The 24225-nt window shown below is 34.4% G+C and overlaps 1 protein-coding gene across 12 annotated transcripts in view; it reads right to left on the bottom strand.

The window, feature by feature from the left end:
• Positions 1–1251: 1251 nt before the first annotated feature.
• Positions 1252–24225, bottom strand: part of EBF3 (EBF transcription factor 3) — a 132922-nt gene continuing 109948 nt past the window's right edge. For 3 of the 12 annotated variants that reach the window (XM_063434767.1, XM_063434768.1, XM_063434769.1), the window contains exons 11-16: positions 17345–17433; positions 10315–10380; positions 9489–9666; positions 8294–8482; positions 7060–7257; positions 1252–3999 (exon numbers count right to left, since the gene is read on the bottom strand). In XM_063434767.1, coding sequence (XP_063290837.1) covers positions 3968–3999; positions 7060–7257; positions 8294–8482; positions 9489–9666; positions 10315–10380; positions 17345–17433 — 752 coding nt within the window. In that variant the 3' untranslated portion in view covers positions 1252–3967. Of the gene's footprint in view, positions 4000–5748; positions 5875–6396; positions 6464–7059; positions 7258–8293; positions 8483–9488; positions 9667–10314; positions 10381–17344; positions 17434–24225 lie in introns of all 12 variants that reach the window. The other 9 variants (XM_063434770.1, XM_063434771.1, XM_063434772.1 and 6 more) reach the window with 5 other exon arrangements.

The raw sequence follows: 24225 nt of genomic DNA, 5'->3' as shown, positions 1-24225 counted from the left end.
TAAAGAAAGCCATTTTGCTCACATTACTGACATATTGGCTTGGCAAGAAAGAGAACAGAGAAGAAGAGTGGAGATAACTTTCCAAGAAACTTTTGGAATGTTTGCCTTCTGAACAGAGGCACTAAGGGTATGTATGTTCCTCTACATTTGGATTTTCTGGGTATACTATGAGAAACATGCATTGTTCTTGAAAGAAATTGAAGTTATTTGACACGTTCAAAAGTTTGATATGTTGTTGTATAATAAAACCAAACATAAAAGAAAAAAAACATTTAATATAAAGATAAAGTGTATGAATTAAAGTAGTTAATTTATAATGCTTTTTCGTTATTGATATTTCTAGATGCCAGGGACGATCACATCCAGTATCCTCACCTTTTCTTCTTAATTTCTGTACAGGTTCGTTATGTTGGTCATCGCCAAAACACCACATTACAAATATGGACAGCATATAGCAATACACAAAAATGATCCCTTTGGGTTTAAGGCAATTATGTCTATTAGCACAAATGATCATGTCTGCTACAACAAGGTAATTTATGCAAAAAGAAATATACAAAAACATGTGTGTTTCATACCATTCTTCTCTCACATGGTTATTCACTAAGGTGGGAATTGTTGGGAATTCAAAGTGAATTGTGAATTATAGCCAAACTGTATACATTCTCCCAATAAGCATTGCTTTGGCTTTAAATTTGAAATCCACTTTGAATGTCTAAAAATACTCACTTTAGTGCATTACCCTTTCTGTGTTTGACGAGCAGTTATTAATGTTCTTATGTTACAAATATTCATACCAAATATAATACCAAAGTTGTACTATATTGTGTTACCCCTAAGAATGGATGTCATTTCCATTTTCAACTTTGCAGTAGTATACCTATTCTGCGCTATTTCGCTTTTTCTTTGAAAAATCCCTGCAAAGTTTTAGTGAACCCAATGGTAGTTTTTTTTTGTAGTTTTTTTGCACAATTTTATATTATTTTGAATTAAAATAATTTCTGCATATTTCTCCATAATAAAAAAAAAATCTCACCTGCCCTAGTAATCACCCTCCGTAGGCCAGACACTTCCCAAGTGTTACCTCATTCTCTCGCTCAACGACCACAAAAGAAAGTCTGTGTACTAAGCAACGTCCTTTCAGCAACTCACAAATGTTCATTACCTATAAATGAAACCCCAACGTTCCATTTCTTTTTGGTGTTTTGCAAGTTTTTTTTAATAATCAAACGTCAGATAAAATTACTAAAAGTGAAATTCACAGACAAGAAATACTTTAATTAAATATTGTGTAAAATGAACATTTTATACAGTTAAATATCTGAAAAAATGTACAGATAAAACAATCTTATTGTAGGGTCTTTAACAGTAAAATCTACCATTTAGTAAAGCGTTCAGTCTGGAGACAATGAAGCAATGAGTGCATTGACTAACTAATCTAGAACACAAACAGATTGCATTTATGAATTAACTTGCAAATGTTTTAACATGTACACATGACCTCTTTTTTTTATTATTTTTAATTTGAACCTTTCCTATACAAAATAAAAACGAGGCATTTCTTTTTTCAAAAGTGTCTTTTCAGGTTTTCCCACTTAACTAAGCCTTATCGGCTTTTATAAAATAAATGTGCAACGCATTTAGAATTTGTGTTTATCCCATAGCTTTCACTATATTAAAACACTTTACTAAAATGTGCATTTTGCCTACAAAGAAAAAAAAAAACAGTCTCTCCTTTTGTTTATATAATTAATTCTGCTGCAGTTTGCAAAGCGTTCTACAATGCTTTTATAGCAATGCATTTAGTGCAAAGAAATAAAAATGAACCAGTCTTTTACTTTACAAACTATGAATTTTGGCACTATCAGTAATATTATACCAAGGATGTCATTCCAATTTAAAAATTACGGTCTTTTCTACTGGGTCTCACTACAAAAAATTTCCATTAAAAATATATAAAAATTGTGTGTAACCATGAAGTGATATATGAAACCTATTAAATCATGCAGGAAACAAGGAACGGCAGAGTGCAGCAGAAAACAGTTGCAGAAAAGGAGTGACATAGCGGTTTACCAGAATTGTGCTTTTATTTTGTTTTTTTAACTCTTATTATCTACACCAAAAATCATCCATAGGGATAGATGATTAAGTTGTGGTGTAAGCCTGTGATACAATAGCAGAAATATTTATTTAAAATAAAATAGTTTTAAGGCATCTGAAAAATTAATGTGGCAAACCTTTAATCAAAATATCAGAAATGAATTTCCATATTTAAAATTTAGGCCTCTAAATTTGTCCAGTAAACACAGTTTTACTATGTGGCAAGTCATGAGTGGCAGCTAAAATGACTTTTACATTCTACATTTAAAAAAAAAAAAAAAAAAAAGAATAAAATAAAAAAAAAAGAAAAGAAAAATACAACCACAAAATGCATGGTATTTGTGGCTGGACATCATGCACATATTCTACTAATATTAATTACAGCCATGTGGCACAATTTTGTTTTGACTATACAACAAACAACTTTTATTCAAAATTATTTGTTCAGATAACTTAAAAATAATATAAAAATAAACAATGAATTTGACATTTTCTCAAAGTTAAAAAAAAGGACAGAAGGTCTAAACAATAACACATTTCTGAAATACAAATGAAATGTATGGACACTATAATTCATTAAAAAGAACATACAGTATGAAGGCAACCTTTCTTGGCCTAATGCTGTATTCAGCATATCAACACCAGCCAGTAACAAAAACAGTACATACAGGAACAAAAAAGAACAAAAAAAAGAAAAATGGATGGAAAGCAATATACAAAATCTCAAAGATAAATACAATATTTATAAGTGATATGTTACAAAATAAATTCCTTTAGTGACTGCAGGTATCCATGTGAAAGAAAGTGTCTCAATGAAGAAGACCATTTTATTTCTTATCGAGGAAGATAAGAAATAAAATCTGCTTTTATAATATTTAGGTGGATCTGAAAAAAATTCAAGACAAGTGTATAAATATTTAGCTACAACTTTGGCAAAATCACAAAAGTCTACAATTTTATAACCACATACAAAACACATTAGGGAGTAAGGATCTAGAAGTCAAAAGGACAATTTTCCGGTACAGAGAAACATAGACTTCACAGTAGCCTAAGAATGCAATAGTATACAGTGCCAGCAATAAGTTGAAAAAATGTTGCAGATCACACTTGCTTAAACGGGAAGCTCTAGCAGTGGAAGTATATTTGAACCAACAGACAGTAGCATTTTCCTCTGTCAGTGTGCTTTTTGAAGGCAAGAGAATTCAATATCAAAGTTACAATTTCTAACTACAATAAGTTACAAAGTTCCATTTCAGTAAGATGAAGTTAAGCAATGATAAACCCTTTCCCACCCTAGTTCCCCAGATTTAAATGATTCATATATTTTTTTATTTTTCCAGTTTGATGGCTCATACCTCCTTGGCCCCCTTTTTCACCACGAGAAAAAAAAAAAAAGAAAAAAAAAAAGAAAAATTCACATTATAGAGATACACAACCATTGTGAGTCTAATAATGAGTACTGAAAAATGTTCTGAGGCATTTTTCATCAGTGTTTCATGATAATCAAAATGGTGCATCCACAAAGTTTCTCCCAACACATAGCAAGTACTAGACATAGCCAAGACGTAATCAGAAACTTTATACAAAATAGGCGTTGCATTTCCCCATGTTCTTCAGGTTCAAGAAAATGTGAAAATATGAGAAGTTCGTTGAGAAAATGGAATTGTTCATGAAGAAGTCGCTTTGCTTGCATGTTGGTTTCTGATAGTTCAAATAAAATCTTTAAACAAAGTACTTGTAGCATGTTACTTCCTGGTGGTTTTGTTCTGAAGATACTGTTTCCTTCAGTATTCCTTAATACACTAAATGTGTCCCCTGAAGCTTTCTTCTGAAGGTCGATGCTACAAGCAAGTAGACAAAAGTGACTTTACATTGGTGGAACTACAAGACCGGACATAGCTAGAAGAAAAGAGGGAAAGATGATATTAGCTTAAAAAGCCTACAAGGTTAGATTTTTCACTGACTGGCCAAAAAAGTGGGGGAGGTAAAAAAATGAATAAACAAAGTAACGTAAAAAAATAATAATAATAATTTCTACTTAAAATTGCTAAAGACTAATTTGGCACATTAGATGAATTATAAAAAAAAAGCAAAAATGAAAGGCAAAGAAAAGACATTTAACAAAGCAGAGGGGTCTGACATTTTGGTGCATAACATCCTGCCTCCCACATGTGTGATATTTCTCTTAGCGTTTTTGCTAATAGCAAACAGTGGTCCAGACTCCCTAGAGGCTAGTCTTGTTGACAGCTGAAAAACAACATGGTCACTTCTGGTAATGTCAGATGAAACCAACTCACTCACCAGTCAAGACCAGACATTTCTCTAGTTCTAAATTAAAATCTTATGAGCCTTAGTTTCTTTTTTTCCCTACTGCAATAGCCTAAGGGGAAAACCTGGATTCTGACATATTTTATGTATTTATTTATTTATTTATTTTTTTAGTGTACAATAATAGCAGATGCATAAGGCTTTAAATATTGGAGAAGATCTTAGTATTTTTTTAAGTGTTCTTCGATAGAAATTATTTTAACCTTAACTAATGAAATATCAAATGTTAAGCTGAATTGATCATGTTATATTTTGTGGAGCTCATTCTTTTCATTATAACTTATTTTTCTTTCCCTTACTAATTTATGTCTAACATTAATAAATTTGCTTATGCAGTGATCTGAGCTTCAATTTCTCAGTTCATTAATCCCAACAATATTAATTTGTTTTAGACACTCTGTTACAAGTTTATGGCTTCAAAGACTTATGTTTTATGATCATATCCAGTTCTACTGTAAGATAAGATCATGGAATAATCACAGTCTGGTTCTTTTTTAAGTGTCATAATTTTATTAGACAGAGTGAAAAACATATGGTATTTACTGAGATTTCTTTTAAAATTATTTTTTATATTTTTTTATGTGAGTTTAGATGAGCTGAGTTATTACAGCACTGGTTAAATTAATGCATTTAATATTTAAAAATGATCTGTGGTATAAATCTTTGCTATAAGGTACATCATAGTAATCTCGTACAAGACCAGCAGTACTAGACCACTACGCAACCTGTATATTACTGTTAACAATAGCGTACACTTGTGTTTTTAAAACGTATTTAATACCCGAGTATGGAATGGGTAGAACATTATTTATCTTAAACCCAGTGGTTTCTAAGACCGTCAAGGACCCCAAACACACTGGGCCTTGTAAATGTCCCATTATGTATAAAATTGGGATATTATTAATTCTAGGATCATTGATGGTTCTTGAAGTGGCCTGCTGAGAAGTAATTATTTGTCCATTATACCTAATTGAGTATCAACTTTGGGAAACTAGCCATACTCAATTTAGAGCCCAGTGTGGCACATCCCAGCGGCTACCAAAATAGAGGTAGCAATTGAGTGGCCTGAGCATCCATGGGCATTGGAACTAATGGCTTTATACATTGGAACTAATGTTTTATACATGAAATTCCTGTTTTAACAAAACTGGTATACAACATATATGTCATATTTAAAAAGTATGAAACATGTTTCCTAGTCATGTCTGATGTGTCTTAAAATTAATGAAGGGAAATAACGGGTAAGGCGGAGGTTGCATGCAAGTTGTAATGTCTCTACTGTTCATATGTGAACATATTACACGTTTAAATTGTACATACATTTTGAATCATGAAGTCTCTGGTGTTTTGTGCCATTCTCAAAGCAAACTCCAAATGGAAAAAGGAAAGAGATGCCACCTCCCATACATGCAGTATACCCTCCCCAACCATCTTCCTCTCCAGATTCTACATTTAAAAATATTTTAAGAAATAAGATATATTCAGATTATATCGTAAAAATATAGCTTTGACTGCTAATTATGGTTTTTTTTTTTTAAACACATGCACATTTGACATTCAGAATTAAATTGCTATTTCATGAATCTCAATTCTTTGATAGGTGGAAAGGATTTGTATTTTTGTTGAGCAAAAATATAAATTCTCTGCTGTTCTCTCTTGCCCACTACGCCATTTTTTGTTTTGCTAAGAAAAATGAAAAGGGTATTTATACTGCTAAAAGATTGCAAATGCATGTTGAAAAATGAGCACTTATGCATCAGATTTTTCAGGATTCTAAATAATCATTTGACTAATGTTTCAAATGTCACATTTATTTTTTAAATGTTTAATTTACACTTATTCAAATAGTTTTGGAGGTGTCATAATCCTTTCTACTGGAAGGAATGATGGATGCTGGTATTTAGACAATAATAGTTATTTCAATAGTAAACTTTTTTTATGCAAGGTTAGAAGATGAAAATGTCTCACATTAGGCAGCACTTGTTCTATCTTTACCAATTTCAAGATTTTGGGAAAGTGGGACTGAAATACATGTCTGAAAAATAAGAAAATACTTGATAACATATATATTGTGTTACAGTAAAATATAAAAGATTATGATCTACAATTTAACAGAGATAAGTACAGTATAGTCACGTTTTTCAGACACCTAGCATTGGGCATGATTTACTGAGTGCTGATTTCAGGTTAAACAACCCTACTCAAAGATATACACAGTTGACTTATATGGCATACAACTCTGGGTTGTGCTGTGAAACCTGATATCAACACTTAGCAAATATCGACAAGTATGGGGAGATACGCAAATTACAAACTGTGGTACACAATAACAATACTCACTTATATTACATGCACAATTAAGATGCATCTAAACATGCACCGCTACAATAAATGTCACTGGCAATGCTGGATTATACGAGTTGTGCAATTTGTGCTCTAGACATCAGATGAGCAATCAACAGCCAGATTATATTGCCAATGATATAAAAAACTGCCCAAGTTTGGTCTAAAACCAATCTTGGGCCACCCCACCCACCAATGGCACTGGGCAGGTTTGTTTTTAGACACTTGAGTCAAGTGCTACTGCAGTTAGTGAAAATTCGTTAGTGCGATTACAAAATGCCAACTCACCTTGAAGTCCATTTCCATTTGCACTGGTACAAGATGGTGGAGGGGAAGCTTGGGGCCTGACAACTGGAGCAAAGGCGCTCTTTTGTTTTACTGCAGAGATGACATTGGCAGGTGAGAATGAGAAAATGCCGTGTGTACTGCTACAGTTTGAAGGGAGGGTGACCGAAGAGGCTGCCATGGTTGGGCTTGACGGAACTACTGCAATAAAGCAAAAATAATCAGAACTCAAAAGGAGTTTTGTTTTGTTTGTTTTTCTGTTTATTTTTTTTTCTTTGTAAACATAATTAATAATAAGAGAGTAATATGGCCTTGCCTTGTTTGAGAAAGATAACAATAAAAAAAAACACACAAAAGAAAGTTACGTGTCGGCTGTGGCCACTCTCTGGATAAAAGACTTTGTGGGTCGATGTACTAAAGAGATATTTTATTGGTTTTGTGTTTTTTGTTGCTGTGGTGTTTTGTTTTTTTGTTTGTTTTTTTTAGAATAAACTACTTAAGTGTATCGTGCTAACATGCTTCAAATTATTAACCTTCATTGTTTTGCCAGTATGCCACAAGAGCTGCAAAGCATTGAATTTAATTCTACATGCCAACACATTATACACTTGTGTAATTCGTATCCATGTAAAAATATAACAACTGTAAGTGGGTGTCAGAATTGTCAGGTATGTCAAGAGTCATGAATATAGCGTATTGAATAATAAACTGCATTAATGTAATGGAACTTTTTTTAGGCATTATACTTTATTTTAAAACTACATTATACTAAAGTTCATTAAACTGTAGTCAGTAATTTGTTATAGTATTTTAGTTTAACTAAGCAGGTAATGCCGTTATCAATTTAGCAGCTACCACTAGGTATGTAGCATGCTATGACGGATCAGAAAATTAAGCATCGAGTAGAATTATCTACATACATGTTGTATCTGTCACATTTCTCCTTCTAGCACTAATATTTGACACATAACTGAAATGAAATATTTTATCTTAGTACAAAGACCACACACTCTAATTAAAAGCTGTATGAGCCGTGGTATTCATGTGAACCTACAAGGCACATACAAAATTTTTATTACATTTAATTACACTGGATTTTTTTAAAAATGTCTTTTTTTTTTGCTCAGCCTCCAGAGTCACCCATCCTTTTATCCAGTAGCTGACAACATAAATAAAAAATATTAATTTGCATTCAATATTTGTATAAATATATAGATAGATATATGTGAGAACTTACTGCCGTAAGGAGAGTTAGCTGAGGAACCATTAAGAAATCCAGGTGAGCCAGGAACTCCTAAATTTGGCATGCCCGCGTTTCCATAGCCATTCATGCTATTGCTGACTGTGTTGTAATTGGACTGTTGGGGAGTGCTGCTGGGAACATATCCTCTTGGAGAAACACTGCTCGTATTGCGACTGTATCCTACTGTTAGAGAGAGCAACCCCCAGCCCAAAGAAAAACATAGCATTACTACCATTTATAATAGATCCTTTGATTTCATTCCTCTTGCATTCACATCAAATGCTACACAGCTTTCTTTATTGATCACACATCTTTACTTCCAACTGTCTGATACGGCCCTATCAACCATTGCAGTTTAAGATAACCTTATCACACCAACCCTACTTAAATCATCTGCAAGCACACTCTGTTGTTCTCTTGCAGGCTTAGACAGCCAACAAAAGCTTTCTTCGATCCAATTGTGTCAAATTCTTTCACATTTGTCTTTAGTAGCAATTATCAACAGTCCTGATTCCCAGTTTGTACCAACAGAGAGGATGAACTTTCAGCCCTTTCAGACCTTCAAATGCCATCAGTGACAGGAAACAACTTGTTTGTTGCATTGATATCCTCTTAAAAGGCTGTTTTATAACAAACTGTGTCCTACTTGATAATTTATAGGTTCTGTTTAACATAATAACGGGTACACATAAAACCGTGCAAACACCTCTAGGTAAAGAAGCTGACAGTCAAAGCTGTGACACAAAGGCAACATAGCCAGATACACAAATGTGTCACTGCTCAGAAAAATAAAACCGTTTGTGCTACATTTCTTATGCTATTGTTCACGCTATTAAGCAATTAAAATCATAGATCGTAAGCTCATTTGAGCAGGGCTTCTTCATCTTTTGACTTTGTTAATGTTTTGTATGTAAGTAATTGTTGCCAGTTATCTCTATTCAATTATTGTAAAGCACTGAGAAATATGTTGCCGCTATATAATTAATAATAAGATGAGATTGTATGTTCTATGTACAGTATATTGCAGATATTAGGGGGAACCACAGTGTTTTCACTAATGTAATGATATTTATTGGAAAGGGAGAGTTTAAGGGCAACAATACAAAAATAGTGATTATGTCAAACAAACAATCTGGGCAGATATTAAGTACGGGCGATGAGCAACACACACGATTTATGCTTCATATACCTTGGTCGTTAGTTTGGGATGTCTCTGAAACATTAACTGCTAGCTGGCTGCTGAACGAGTTTACTCCCATCATTCCGCTGTGAGATGGCGTGTTGGCAAGTGAAGGGATCTGGTTGTGATTGCGTGGCACACTGTATAATGCTTCAGCAATGTCAGCTGCTCGTTTCAAGATTATTTCCTACAACGCAATAGATGCAGTTATTGTTACCATGCAAAACAAAAAGACAATCCTAGACTGGGAGCATTTACAACAGAGGCATGCTTTTTTTTTTTTATAATGCACCTGTTATATTCAGTGTGTGTGTGTGTGTCTGTGTCTGTCTGTCTATACAGATATTATAGTCTGTGTGTTTTTCTATACGTGCATGTGGGGTGGTCGCCTTTAAATAAAAAACACAACATATACATATGCATTTTAGTGTGCCAGGGAAATGCCATGATTGTAAGACTGTTTCAGTTTAGTCAAATATTTTCTATCCCCTTCTCTTGGCAGCTTTACTGCAGGCTCTGCTATTAGTCACTGTATATTTTGGACCGAGTTCAAGGTTACTCTCTCGTCTTAATGATTGCTTATGCTTTTGGCACCTTACACCTAATTGTCATTTCTGATGGGAAAACTAGCTCTGAGAGGGAAAACGGGAAAATGAATCTCTCCTTTTTTTTTTTTTTCCTTCTCTGAGATTCTCATCACATTACATTGCCCTTAAGCTGGCCAGGAAAAGCCGTACATCACAAATAAGATTGTATTAATATCTTGCCAACTTTGCACGTAGTCGTTCCCAAATTGCATACTCGTGAATGGATTTCTGGAGCATTAAATACTTGCCTGGTTGTTGTGAGGCATTCCGTAGAGGGCTTCCACCAGATCTGCTGCTCTCTTCAATAATACTTCCTGTAGTAAGAACACAGGAAGAATGCACATTCATCTCTTTGTAAAGGTAATCATCAGTAATATCATAACACTAAAACAAATAAACGCTACAACAGCAATGCCAAAAGGTCAAACGATGTTGAACAGTACGTCAATGCTATTTCCAAGATATTCCATGCAGGTATTACAGAGATAGGAAAGAATCTGCCTTTTGTTGACAGTGTTCTTTTGCAGTATCGAATCAAACACAGACAGGTGTCTATAAATGCCAAAAGTTTTCGAATCCATCTATTCAGCTTTGATGCACTAGAATCAGTGTTTGGAGGTACATAATGCAGTTGCAGAGCTGAATTAGTGAAATCAATGCTCAAGATTTAATGAAGAAGTCTTGTGGGTATTAAACAAACAAACACACGGTGGAGGTATGAAAAGCAAAGACATCACATGCAGTTGTTAATTCCCAGCACTTTAGTGGCAAAGAACAATAAGTAATTTTCCATATCTTAATTAAACTGGCAAAGTCCTTAAAGACAACATCTCACCTCTAATACATGCCCCAAATTTGCAACAGAGTTCAATGCTTATTCCTCTTTATTTTCAACAATAAAGTGAATTAACTTGGGTTAATCTAGTTTTTTCATAATGACATTAAGACATTTTTCAATTAACCTCTTTGACTGTATGCTGTAAAGGGCTCTATAAATGATTTCACATTATGAGAGCAGGGAGCTTTTTGCCTTGGGGTGCAGATGCACTGAGTTTGTCTTATCCATGTCTGCATGCCTACCTCTACTTCTACGATTCTAGGGATTAATTTGTAATTTGCTTAATTTTAAGTAGGAATCTCTCGTATTTGACTTTTCTCCTCCCTTAGAGGATTATGGCTTAATTTATGTAGAATTTATTTAATATATAACAAAGCAAATTTGAAGGGACTGTGAAATAACTTGTAAGGTAGATCTTTAAAGTGCTGAGGAGTTGAATGTTGTGTTACATGCCCATGGTATACTCAAGGAGTTAACAGACCAGATATATGTTGAAAAGACACCTTTTTAATAAAAATCTGGTCGAAAACAAAGGCATGTGTTGGTTCAAGTCCTAAATATGCCATTGGTCTAACTAAACTTTCCTGGCCTCTTCTTGAGCTCCCTTATAATGACTAAGACTTCATAACTTACCGAATAAAACTCTTTAACTACACTAGATTGAGAGCATATTTTTTTTACATGAATAGATATGTCTATTTCTAATAGAAATGTGAGCATAACATGAACAGATTTCACTTTTTTTCTGTGCAAACATATTAACGAAGACTGGCAGATAGCAGCAATCTAATACGTTTTAAACGATTACATTTGAGAAGAAAGGAGAAACGGCATAAGAAGAGCTAAATCTGATTCATTGTTCCTCTCATCTCTCAGAACATCCCTATTCTAGATCCTATATTTATCAAGATTAATCACTGTAGGCATCACTTTTTGTGCATGCCATACGTTCCTGGGAACAGCACTTAATCCACAAAGTTATCGGATGGATGGCTCTTACAATGGGCATTTACCTCTGAAATTGGTGTCTATGCTTGATGTTGCATGCATCTAGTTTGCATACAAATAAAGAATTATACTTGTCATGAAGCAGGTATAATCAATGAAAGGCACAGCTGTCTTAATCAGGTTTCATCAGCCCGAGCAGCTCTCTGTGAGCAAGATAAAGTGTTTTTCAGAGGTGTTAATAATTACTCATAATCTCCCCTATCATATCACAAGAATTTTTACATGCCTTTCAATTTTAAGCAACGATTAAAGCAATTAAGATGGTTGCATTTACAAGCTATTTTTCATTTCCGGCATATATCCTACACCTACTTGTCCATATGGTACTTTGCAATTGGAACATAAGGATAATTTAGGAAAATTACGTATGCTCTTATCCCTAATCTGTCTATTACTGGATAGTATCTTAACTAATGAACCTGACTTTCAAAGCTGCTCTTAAGTGGTGGTCTTGTCATATCAGAGAGACACAAAATGTGTAACCCAATCAGTCAAGGATGCTTTGAACAAGTTTGTTTTGTTACAATATGCCTAGCTTATGCATACTGCCTCATGCTGTGAATACGATTAGCAGTGAATGGTGTTTGAAAAGCATTTCAATGGAAATTTTGTAGCCACGTCCATAAGTGTAATTGGCTGCCTTTCAATAGGACATAACAGACTTCAAGTTAAATGGAAACTATTAAGGCCCAAATGATTTCTGCCGTTGTTTTATGACAAATGTACAGTTTTATTATGAGTATTCATTCTTATACAGTGGTCGACAGCGATTTGAATATACATGATTATTCACTTGCCCGATCATCTAGAATGGTATATATCATCACAGTTAAAAGAGGTAACCAAGGTGATGTTGCTTCAGGTGATAATGTCATTATAAAACTGTAAAGCAATTATTCTGTTAGTTCTTGCCTAAGGCTATGAATACATTGAAGAGTACAGAGCCATTAGATGTAGCTACTTCAAAAAGCGGGGGAAAGAAGATGAATTTTAATGCTTGGGTAATTGCTCAACATGACCGCATTCCTAATAAATTTTTGTATATTAGAAAAAAAAATGGAATATATTCGTGTATGATCCATGAAACTGAAAAGAAAACATAAGAAACGCACTCAATTAATTTTAGTGGGGGGAGATCGTTTTAGATCTCTACACCTTGTAATGCCGATAATTTGTTAAGGTACCGTTGAATTCACAGAAGTAATTTGTTTTTTTTGTTTTTTTTATTTACCTCGTCTATTACATACATATTAACCCCAGAAAGTTGAAATAAGACGGAGGTTAGAAAAAAAAAAAAAACTACGCGAGATATTATTACCTCCGTAAAAAAAACTTTTGCTATTTTCTAAGACGAAATCTGGGTTTTATTTTTTTCACTAAGTGATCAAGTCTTTACAATTATACTTAGTGATATTAGTAATTTCATATTGTCCGCCTACTCAAGGAACACGTTACCTTTGTCCATGTACTTGTTTATGTGGAAATGTTCTTAGTGTCAAACTAAAACAATATGTGTTACAAAGTATTGGCTTTCTGTCTCGGCACAATTACCTATCAAACTGTGTGCATGACAGATCTTCGAAAAATTTGCTGAGAAATAATCAATATCGAGGCAATATTATCAACTTCTGGGTGCAAGTCAGGGTGAAAGAAGCACTCATATGGCCGGCCTTATTGAGATACATGTTTTACATCTGAAAAATCCCATCTCATTTCTATTATGCTTCCTTCTCAGCTTCTGACACTTAAGGCTTGATTTTCTTTATTCCATTTCTTTTTCATTCAAAATGTATGTTAAGGCCAATTGCTGTTTTACTTAGGAACCACTGTGACCCTTGTAAACCAACCTCAGACGGCTGGCTTAACAATGATGAATCACTTGGCAGTTTAATTTACATGCCGCTGAACTCCACATTTGGGTCCATTAGAACAAAATCAAATATTTATGTTGTTTATTGAAACTGCTAGATTTCATCTCATTCAGAGATCGTTTTATGTGCAGTCTGAACAATACGGTTTCACCTGAATTAAAAGAACTAAGTAATAAAGGACAGCTAGATTCAGTAAGCTGGGCCTGTCACTGTGTTCTGAAGCATATGGAAAAAAAAATGCATACTCCAAGCTTTACATCAACCTCACAGAAAACCGTTTTCTTATTTTCTTGTCAGAATTTTATTAACAACATAGTGTGTTTTGTGTTTGCATTTTTATGGTCTGGGCTGAACTTTTGTACTCTAAAAAACATGTATTTATCACATCAAATTATTTGCATTGAATTTGGATGAATGGAAATTTGGAACATAATGGGATTGGAAAAAGAAAGATTTTAGGTGCGTGGTACACCTTGAACATAAAGGCATTGTTTGATGAAACAATTTGGGGAGAGAGATTGCTTTAGATTTTTTCCTTTAAATTGTGATAAATGTGGTTTATATTCACAAACGGTGTCTATTGCTTCAGCATATATACTTTCAAATTAGGTTGTCTTATTTGATATAGTAGTCTTTTGCATTTGTTCTTTTCTAAATAAAATAATATATACCAATGCAGAGAGGGCAAATAAAGCAGATGTGTATTGGGGTCGTACCCTGAACTGCCATGCATGTATGGACTGACGTTTCAGTTGCTCATTTTCATTAATACAGCATGACTTTCCTTTTATGTTTATAAGACAGAATGAAAATTCTATTTTTTTTTTTTACATAGGTTTAACCCCTCGAGTGCCAAAGCATTGGCATTTTTTTCACAGCTTTGACACTCAAACGAGTTTAAATCAAAAACACTAAAGAAAAGGTAAAAAAAACAACAACAAAAACAGATGCTAAACCCACAATCAATAGACAGATTTGATTAAAAAAAAACAGCTGAAGGGACACTCAAAACACCATAACAACCTATGTGCCCTGAACCGGTTATAGAGCAATGCAAATGACTCCCCTATACCTCTATCCATGCATTTTGTTATTTGCAGCTAAACGTTGAGATGTTAGAGTTATGTGCAGTATTTACATGTGTGTTGTTAAAGAATCTACTATCATGAGTTCTTACATAACTTCAATGAGAGAGTCTGTGCTACAATCATAAATGGCTTTATTCATGAATAAGAAAGATGAATGAAGCTATATGACAATATAATCGCTTGTACGGTATCTTCATTCATTGTTTCTTTTCTTTAGCAAAACCATACCACTGAGAACAATAGGTGGTGCAGGATTAGCTAAGAGATCTAAGTGGCTTCTTGGAGCAATTGCAGATCTGTACTAAGTAAACTTAATAGCAGACCTGATTTAAAAAAAAAAAAAAAACATGCACCATAACTACCTTCTTATATTTTCTTCCCCTGCTATATATAAGTTAAAATTGCAAAAAAGCAACATATAATGAATTAAAAGCATAACCAATATACCTTATTTTAAAGGACCACTATAGGCACCCAGATCACTTCAGCTTAATGAAGTGGTCTGGGTGCCTGGTCCAGCTAGGATTAACCCTGTTTTCTATAAATATAGCAGTTTCAGAGAAACTGCTATGTTTATAAATGGGTTAATCCCGCCTCTAGTGGCTCTCTCATTGACAGCCGCTAGAGGGCTTCCGCGCTTCTCACCTTGAAAATCACAGTGAGAAGACGCCAGCGTCCATAGGAAAGCATTGATAATGCTTTCCTATGAGACTGGCTGAATGCGCACGCGGCTCCTGCTGCGCATGCGCATTCAGCCGAAGAGGAGGCGGAGAGGAGGAGGAGAGCTCCCCGCCCGGCGCTGGAAAAAGAGGTAAGTTTAACCCCTTCCTCTCCATCCAGCCCGGCGGGAGGGGGACCCTGAGGGTGGGGGCACCCTCAGGGCACTATAGTGCCAGGAAAACGAGTATGTTTTCCTGGCACTATAGTGGTCCTTTAATACCAAAAGATAAGCGGTATAGTCCTATAACACAGTATAGTGAGCAGTCTGAATTTCATGTTTAGAATAGCTCAGTATCAAGTGCTATGTAATTTTATCATTGGGTGATCGCATTTAATTCAGTACTATATTGTAGAGAATCACACCTTTAGGCATATAATTCTACATGCATGAGTGTTAAGTGCAGACGGGAATGTAAACATAAACTATGACCACCTAATTAAAATATTTTTTGTCACTGATGTGTAAATTCACACTCACATTATTTAAGGAAATAAAAAATTTAATTATATATATATAAGCATGTTGTATCTTTAATACCATACATAAAATTCAAATGCCTGGGATATGTGTTATGAACATAAACACAGGCAGCGTTTGTCGGCTGAATTTAAATGAAAGTCACTCAACATATTAATATGTGGACTTCATTTGCTGGCTTGCTAAGTCAGGGACTTATAACAAAACCTTTGTAAACAAAAGATTAAACTGAATCGAGCTTTAGAAAATGAAAGGAAAACAAGAGTCAAATAATCACAGATCAGAGTGGGACTAGTTAGATGGAAATCACTACAGGCTACTGGAGTGGAAAATGTTTAATTGAACTATTTTATTATGCAGGAAGTTTTTATGTTCCTTTGGTAGAATCAAAATACTTGTATCTTTCAATGTTTTTTCCTTCCCTTTAAAAATAGTAACTTTGATTCCTTTCTCCATTTTTTTTTTTTTTTTTTAGACAAATCCTTTGTTGCAGTAATGAAGGCAAGTATATTTCAACAAAGAAAGAAAATGGAATTCTCTGTGTTGTGAAATAAAATAAAAAAAATACTGGGAATTTGTTTTTGTTTTTTTAAATATGATAGGCAGAGATAGACAGACATATGTGTTTAACAATATAGGATTCTAGATTCTACAGCCTTTTTGTCGTATGCTTCTATGACAATAGTGTACAGTCCATTCTGCATTGAATTATACAATCTTCTGTCGTAAAACGCAGACAAAGACAAGACAACCTGTTGGATGTAATTGGAAACTAAAATACCAAGCAATCTTCATAGTAGGTAAACATCAGCATATATTATAACTACAAAACTACCACCAAACACAAAAACATGTTCCAAATACTTGTATTTTAACCCCTTAAGGAATAATGGTAATCTTTCTTGACACCACTGCCTGGACCCCAAGAACCTTACGATAGCATGTATTTAATTTCATATGTATCATTAGCAGCCCCATAATGTGTTGCTGTCATTAAATGTGTAAAATATCTCCAAAGGCCAGATTGTAATGACAACTTAGACTGCTACTGGTCTTTAAAGGGTTAACTTTACATTGAATGTTAATTTTATTGCAGTGTTGCTTTTTAATATATATATATGATCATTTCTCTTCAACAGATTGTTTGCATATGAAATTACACATTTCTTGTATTAGTCGTATGGGATCAAAACAAGAACATCATCAGGATGAATTGCAACAAAAACAAATTAATGTTTGAGAAAATGACATTTCTTCTTATAATAGTTCACTAACCTTTGGTAATCGTTCTGGGTCTCCCGGATGCCTTGGTATGACTTTTTGTAACCTCTGAAAGCCGTAGTCTATGGTTGGTTCATTTAGGGCTGAAATAGTAAGATGGTAATGCTTGTTGGTAATTTTAATCAACATTTCATCTCAATTATACAATACAAGGCTTTATTTGAAGTCCAACAATGACTAATGACACAGGCAATATAGCAGGGGAAGCATCAAGTACCTCGCCAGTTGTTACTTAACTATGATTCCCCCAAAGGATGTTGGTAGATATAGCGGATAACAGCTAATTGGTGGGAACACTAAAATTGCATTCAATATAGATCTGATTCCCTGATTCCCTTTTTTGTATTTTATAAAGAGTATACACTAGTGCATGTACCATTATTTCTCTACACTGGTTTATGGAAGAACCCCTTAGACAATTTCCATGTGGCATAACAGAGTGTAAAGTGATATTTGGTTGGAGTTTACCAAAGAAGCTTTAGCACTTTTTGGCACATTGAAGATACTAAAAACGCATCTCTTTAATCAGAGGTCTTCACATTCACAAATTTAGTCTATCTCCAAGTCTATTCTCTTGTATGTTACAACCAACTTAATATCCATGCCAATTGGCATGGTATAAGAAACAAGAACAAGTTTTTCATAATATGTTTTTTTCTCCACAGGTTCCGTGCCAAAGGGTTCATTTGCTAAATATCAATTTGATAACATAGGAATTGAAAAGTTAAGAATTTATCCAAATTTGAACTCTTTGTGAATGTTTTGTTTTTTTATTGAGTTCAATTCTTCTTTTATTGAATAATCCATTACATTTTTTTGTCTACGTCTATCTTTCTTTTTTGTTTATACTGTATTCCTTCATTAGAAAAAGTTATAAATTTCATGCATACAAAGTAAGCACTCAATCAGTGGATTAGACAACCTTGATGCAAAGAATTACATGAATTTATACCAAACCCCGTAGAAGAGGTTACCCTTTCGAACAAACACACAAACTAAAAAAAAAAAGGCTAAAGCCAGAAAGGTCTAGAGGCCATACACGACATTAAATATAGACATCATATGATGCTTTCATTATGCAGGCTTTTCCATCCTAGCTGTGTATTTATGAGAATCTGGCAATTATGACATATGTCCAGTTATTGCCTGTTTCAGATTTATCCGTGTGTTTTTTGTTTTTTGTTTTTTTTGTCTAGCATATTGCCTAAGCACAAACCAGGCAGGAGGGACACTTAATCTTACAAAGCTTTAATAATCTGTGAATGGCTGACTGCAAACTGATGTAGAGTACTAACATTCTAGAGCTGCAATCCACTAGCCTCGTGAAATTGCAGGCCACAAATAGTAATTAATCTTTTTTTTTTTCCTCAAATTGTAATTTTGACTATGAACTGTGGTTGGTCGTAAATCAGAGGCAGAGGTTGCTTTGTACAGTGCATGAATCATGATCCTGACTCAGTTAGACTGCACACATTGTGTTTAACAAGCTTTATAAGAAGTCATAGGGTTTTATTATCGCACTGCCAGGCTGAAACAAAAATGATGCCTGAAGGCCTAAGTACTAGAGCGATGATTAAAATTCTTATCCACGTACATTACTTTCTAATATAGGTATTATTTTACCCAAGCACATCTATATTTTTAAAGGTGTAACATAAATCAAAAGGCATTATTATTATTTACCAGTGTTTGTGCTTGCTATTTAGCCTAGAATGTATAGATTCACTCATTGCATAAAGATGAAATATCCATTTTGAATCAAGATCTCAATATAAGTGAAGTTAGAGGTCACTTCTCTCGTTTTCAAATATGCCTTGATAAAAGTATGATCATCGATTCTACATTGGAAAGATGAAAGGCTGAGTTGACCTTGATGGGATTTGAACTGGTGACCTTAAGGTTTGTACGAATATTAGAGACACTGATAAAGTAACAGCTATCCCAACCATTCGTGTTTACTTGAGTGATTGGGCCCGAACATCTCCATATGTAATTAAGATGACTAATCTGAGGCCTACTTTGGTTGTTGCGTATGAAGAATATTCTCAGCCGAAAAGCTTTCATAGTGGACAACCACTAAAGAAAATGTGTGTTTTACAGCATTGCTCAGAATGTATGCATAATTTATTTTATGATTGCAGACCCTATGTAATATACTTATCCATTGTGAAAAGCTTATCATAACATAACAGACCTTAACTACTGGTAACAAAAAGTGGCCTCTTCACTGGCTGCTCAAAAGACTTATAATGAAAACCATTGAATAAACTCTTTGAACCTTGCAAACAACACCATAAATTGAGGCTGGAAGACCAATGGATAGGAAAATGATCTAAAGAAAATCCTAACATGGTAGTTTGGCTAACACAGAAACTGGCCTTTCATCCCTACTGTCAACCAAATAATTGTAGAATGTTTTAATGCTTAGACGTTTCCCCATAAATATCTGTACACAGAAATAAATCTACTAAAACAGGTGCTGACAGAACAAATGGAAACAAAAATCAAACTTATCCCAGATAATTTGCTATCATTGCTAACAAGTGCTCGAATTATTTGTGTAAACATGCACATCACATCTTGTAAGGAATTGCCCGTATATTCACTCAATAACGTGACAGAAAGTTGAAGACTGCAATTTGATTTGACATTCCATCATGTATTCCGGAGACAAAGGTCCACATAGGAATGTGAAGTAAGACATTTTCTTGTTAATAAAGAATTGATCCGATGTATTGATTTTACATGACATGGCTTTTGCCGTGATTTCGCCCTTCTTTTTCCTTTTGCAAACAGCAATGCTCCACAAAAAAAGACTTGGCATATGTGACATGGTGAAAATTTCTAACTCCGTGGGATGCAAATTCCAAATATATGGGACCACTTCATAATAAGGTCATTAATCATCAGAAGCTGTCACTATTGACTATGTAGACAATTTGTCTTGGTGTATGCTTTGGCCTTCACAAGAGAGTGGAGTCAAGGCATTGAGCTGTAGATCTAAACCAATGGTATCTTTGAATGTTTTAAGTAAAATGAAAAGGTATTAAGTATCATTTTAGGGTTCTGTGATACAAAAAAATAATATGGAAGTCTTGTGCTTTTGTAACCCGTCAAAGTTTCTTCTGTATCGACCTAATTACTCTGACTGTTTGACTTAATGAATCTGCTGTGATGAAAGGTGATCACAAAAGATAGATGGCTCACTGCTATTGATTTCATGCAAATGTTAGTGACAGGTGATAGAAGCTTTAATGCAAGCTTTCAAAAGCTTTATGACTCGTAATAACTATACACTTTCATCTCAGAACAGATATTTCCATATGTTTCAGATGCATTTATGACATCTTCCCCTTGGAAATGTAATTCATAGTGTCATGGGCATAAATGCCACCTCGTATCTTTACACTTTAAATGTGTCTCAACAGGCAATAATTTGTGTATTTAATGACATTTCATTGTTTGCTTTATTGCATTGATCACCATACAATAATAATAAAAAAAACCCACTAATTTATCAAAAGAAAACAAATAAAAAGCTCAGCAAAACAACACTGATATAAAATTGTGACATGCTCACTATGATAGCTGGATTGGGAATGTCTACAGATCAAATGTCAACAAGCCTAAGAGACCAACTCAAATCAGTTTTACGCACACATCAACAAGAACTGTGACGGTACTGTTCTAAATAGGCAAACAACTGCTATATTCTCTTAATTACTGCATGGCCTAAGCAACACAGATCTCCCTTTTATCTCAAAGTACATTGTAGTACGGACAGAATGTGCTGGACATTATATCATATCCTGGATTCCTCTACATAGTATAAGTAAATAGGTGACAGAAGGAGAAAAGAAAGATCAGTTCTCTCCAAGGCACAGATCTTCTGCTTCTTCAACTAAACTAACGGAGATCGGATTTTAGAACGCTCTCACAATCCCCATTTCTTTAAAATCGCTGCTGTCCACCGAACCCCTACCATAGGAAAGTGACAGAGCAAGGAAGAGCAAAAAAGTAATTGAATGAGTGGAGATAGGTTCCAAAAAACAATTGAAGGGGTTTCCCCCCCTGGGGCATGTCCTCAATTCCACATTTAGTTCAGTGGCCAATGGAGTTTAAAACAAACAAACAAAACAAATGTAAAAAATACGGGTATATAAAAATATATATATAGCAACTCACTGTTTGTGGGTAGAAGAGATTTCACTGGTGAAATGCTTAAGTAAAGTAGGAAACACGAGACCTTTTGCACAGATCGAATAAATCCTTAGTGTGTTGAGTTTACAAGCCAAGAGTCCGGCAGAGCCAGGGCACCAAGCTGGCACGTCCCAGTCACTGAGTACTGAGCTAGGCCAATCAATACCACTTTCCTGTTTTAGAACTGGGTAATTATGAGGTGGAGAGATTGCCTGACCTTTCACCTGCACTGCATTACTTTGCTGATATTAAGATAAATTGCCTGATTTTGGGTAAACATATGCTGCAATTCAAACTGTCAGCACTGGTTTGCTCAGGGATAATTTGTATTGATCTCCCAGCTTCTTCCCAATTTTGCTTACTGACCTCATGGATAATTAGAGAAGGAGCCTTGGGTAACTTACATGGATAAAGAGAAGATATTTATTTAGAAGACAAAAAGCATTTTTTATTCCTGTGCATTTATAAGATATGCAGAAAAAATAAACTAGAAATATCTGTATATGTTAAAGCAGTGTTCAATATGTAAACATCTTTGCTGTGTTCAAAATAATGGTGCTGCAATCCAATCTGGCATTATACATATGCAAACGATATATATAAAAAAAAAATATGTAATCTATGTTCATAATATTTAATCATCTAATTCACCTCTTCCTAACATTTCAATTAGCGTTTGCCCTTTTTGTGTCAGAGTTCTATTAAGCACACATGGCGAAAATTATATATATTCACACATGTACTTAATTCAACTAGTAATTAATGCCAGTAATTTGCTTACATTAAAAAAAAAAATAGTTTTAAGGAAGTGGAAGATATGATTACGTACAGAAATATAGAATTTAAGATATGTCAGATTACTAGCCTGGTGTGTCAAAAGTCATAAAACAAGCTCCCCTTGTGAAATATCTTTATATTAACTATGGCATAACATATTAACATTTCTCATTTAAACGGAAGGTCTTTTATCTTTTTGAAATACATTATTCGTCCCATTTTTTTAAGAGATAAACTGTATTAATATCCATTTGAGTAGGCTTCTGTGGCCTAATGCATAGTCATTTTTGTTGAATAGCTTTTATTTTAGAATAAGAAAATTACACAGCCATAAAACCTGAATGAATGCTGCAGCTACAATAGCAAGAATCACATTCCATGCCAAATGAAGCAAGCAATCAGACAGACTCTGAAAGAGCCAGATAGCCTGTTATCATATGCAGGCCAATATCCAGAGTGGGTCAAACAAATAAGGTCTGACATGACCAAATATACTCAATGAATCCTATGCGCAGAAATAGCCTTCAGCTCAAGAAGGATACATATTTAAATACTTCTGAGTGCTCTGGAGTTAATCTGGTTGCTTTACATGCATTAAATTCATAACAGAAGAAACATTCTAAATATTTAAGTCATCCCAGTGTACTAGGGGATTAATCATACCACAATTGATAAAATTTTAACGGTCTGTGATGTCAGTTCAAGTTGGGATTGCTGAAACTAATGTGGCAGCAGAAATCGCTATCAGACTATCAGCTTGCAGCTGCGACCAGAAAATATTAAATCTGCCTGATACAATTATAAATATACCAATTGGCAACATTCTGGGGATTTTTCTTTCTCGTAACGGCGCTTATTTTTAATGCGCTTGTTTTGACAACTCAACTGTTTTCGTTGTTTAACCCTTACGTGACCAAAAGGTAGCTCCCTGGCTATTATAGAACCCCCATTATGCCATACCACCCTTTAAGCTAGCAATCCATCATGTGGGTTTTAATTGATCTATGTTTTGGCCACCCCCAGTTTAACTTTTTGCACTTTTAGAAGGAATGCGTGAATAATTGTACTGCCAAAATGTGCTGTACATCAAACCGAGTATGGTTCAGTTTAGTATCGCTGCCATCTACCATATCCTTAAAGAGCAGTATAAATATTGAAATTAAATCATTTGATGCAGAGCAGTGTTGGGTCAGCGTTCTAAAAGTGCAATAAAGAGCTTTCGACTGGTTTCCATAAGGACTACTCCAGTTTTGGAACCTAGTCTGAAATTGTTCTATAAAAAAAATAGTTTAGCTTTCCATGATGTGCAGTAAAACAAAAACAAAACAATATATTTACCAAAACATGTAATACTTGACCACCTCCTGACAAACAAAAACAAAAACAAAACAATATATTTACCAAAACATGTAATACACACACATATACTCTCCCGTTTTGTTTTCTATTGTACTGCAAACAGCAGGATAGCATTGTTGGCATGTGGATCTCACAAGACCCACAGCTATTATTGGACCAACTCTGGCATCAAGTGTTGCTGTTTATGCCAAACTGCACTTTCGGATATTAGAACTAGCACAAGAAACGTTTTTTTTTTTTTTTTTAAATGACGTCATTGCATTACAATCTAAGATCATGCCTGTCTGTGCCTGCCTGGCACTATCATGCACTGTTATTGTAATATTGTGGTGTTATCACAACTCCACCAATACAAAGTAGGTCAAATAACAAAAAAATAAAAAAATATTACTAGAATAGTATAGTCCTGTTTAATTCTAAGTTAATGTAATACTAATATTTATTTAGTATGTACATTTCTATATTTCAATACACGAAGAATTTATCAGGTTCCTTGTTTGGGACTTCAAACTTCCAAGAAGCGCTGATCTTGTATCGTG

This window comes from Pelobates fuscus, chromosome 10 (assembly GCF_036172605.1).
Source record: "Pelobates fuscus isolate aPelFus1 chromosome 10, aPelFus1.pri, whole genome shotgun sequence".
Taxonomy (NCBI): domain Eukaryota; kingdom Metazoa; phylum Chordata; class Amphibia; order Anura; family Pelobatidae; genus Pelobates; species Pelobates fuscus.
Note: the sequence above shows the minus strand (reverse complement) of the source record. Positions and strands in the feature narration are given on the sequence as shown.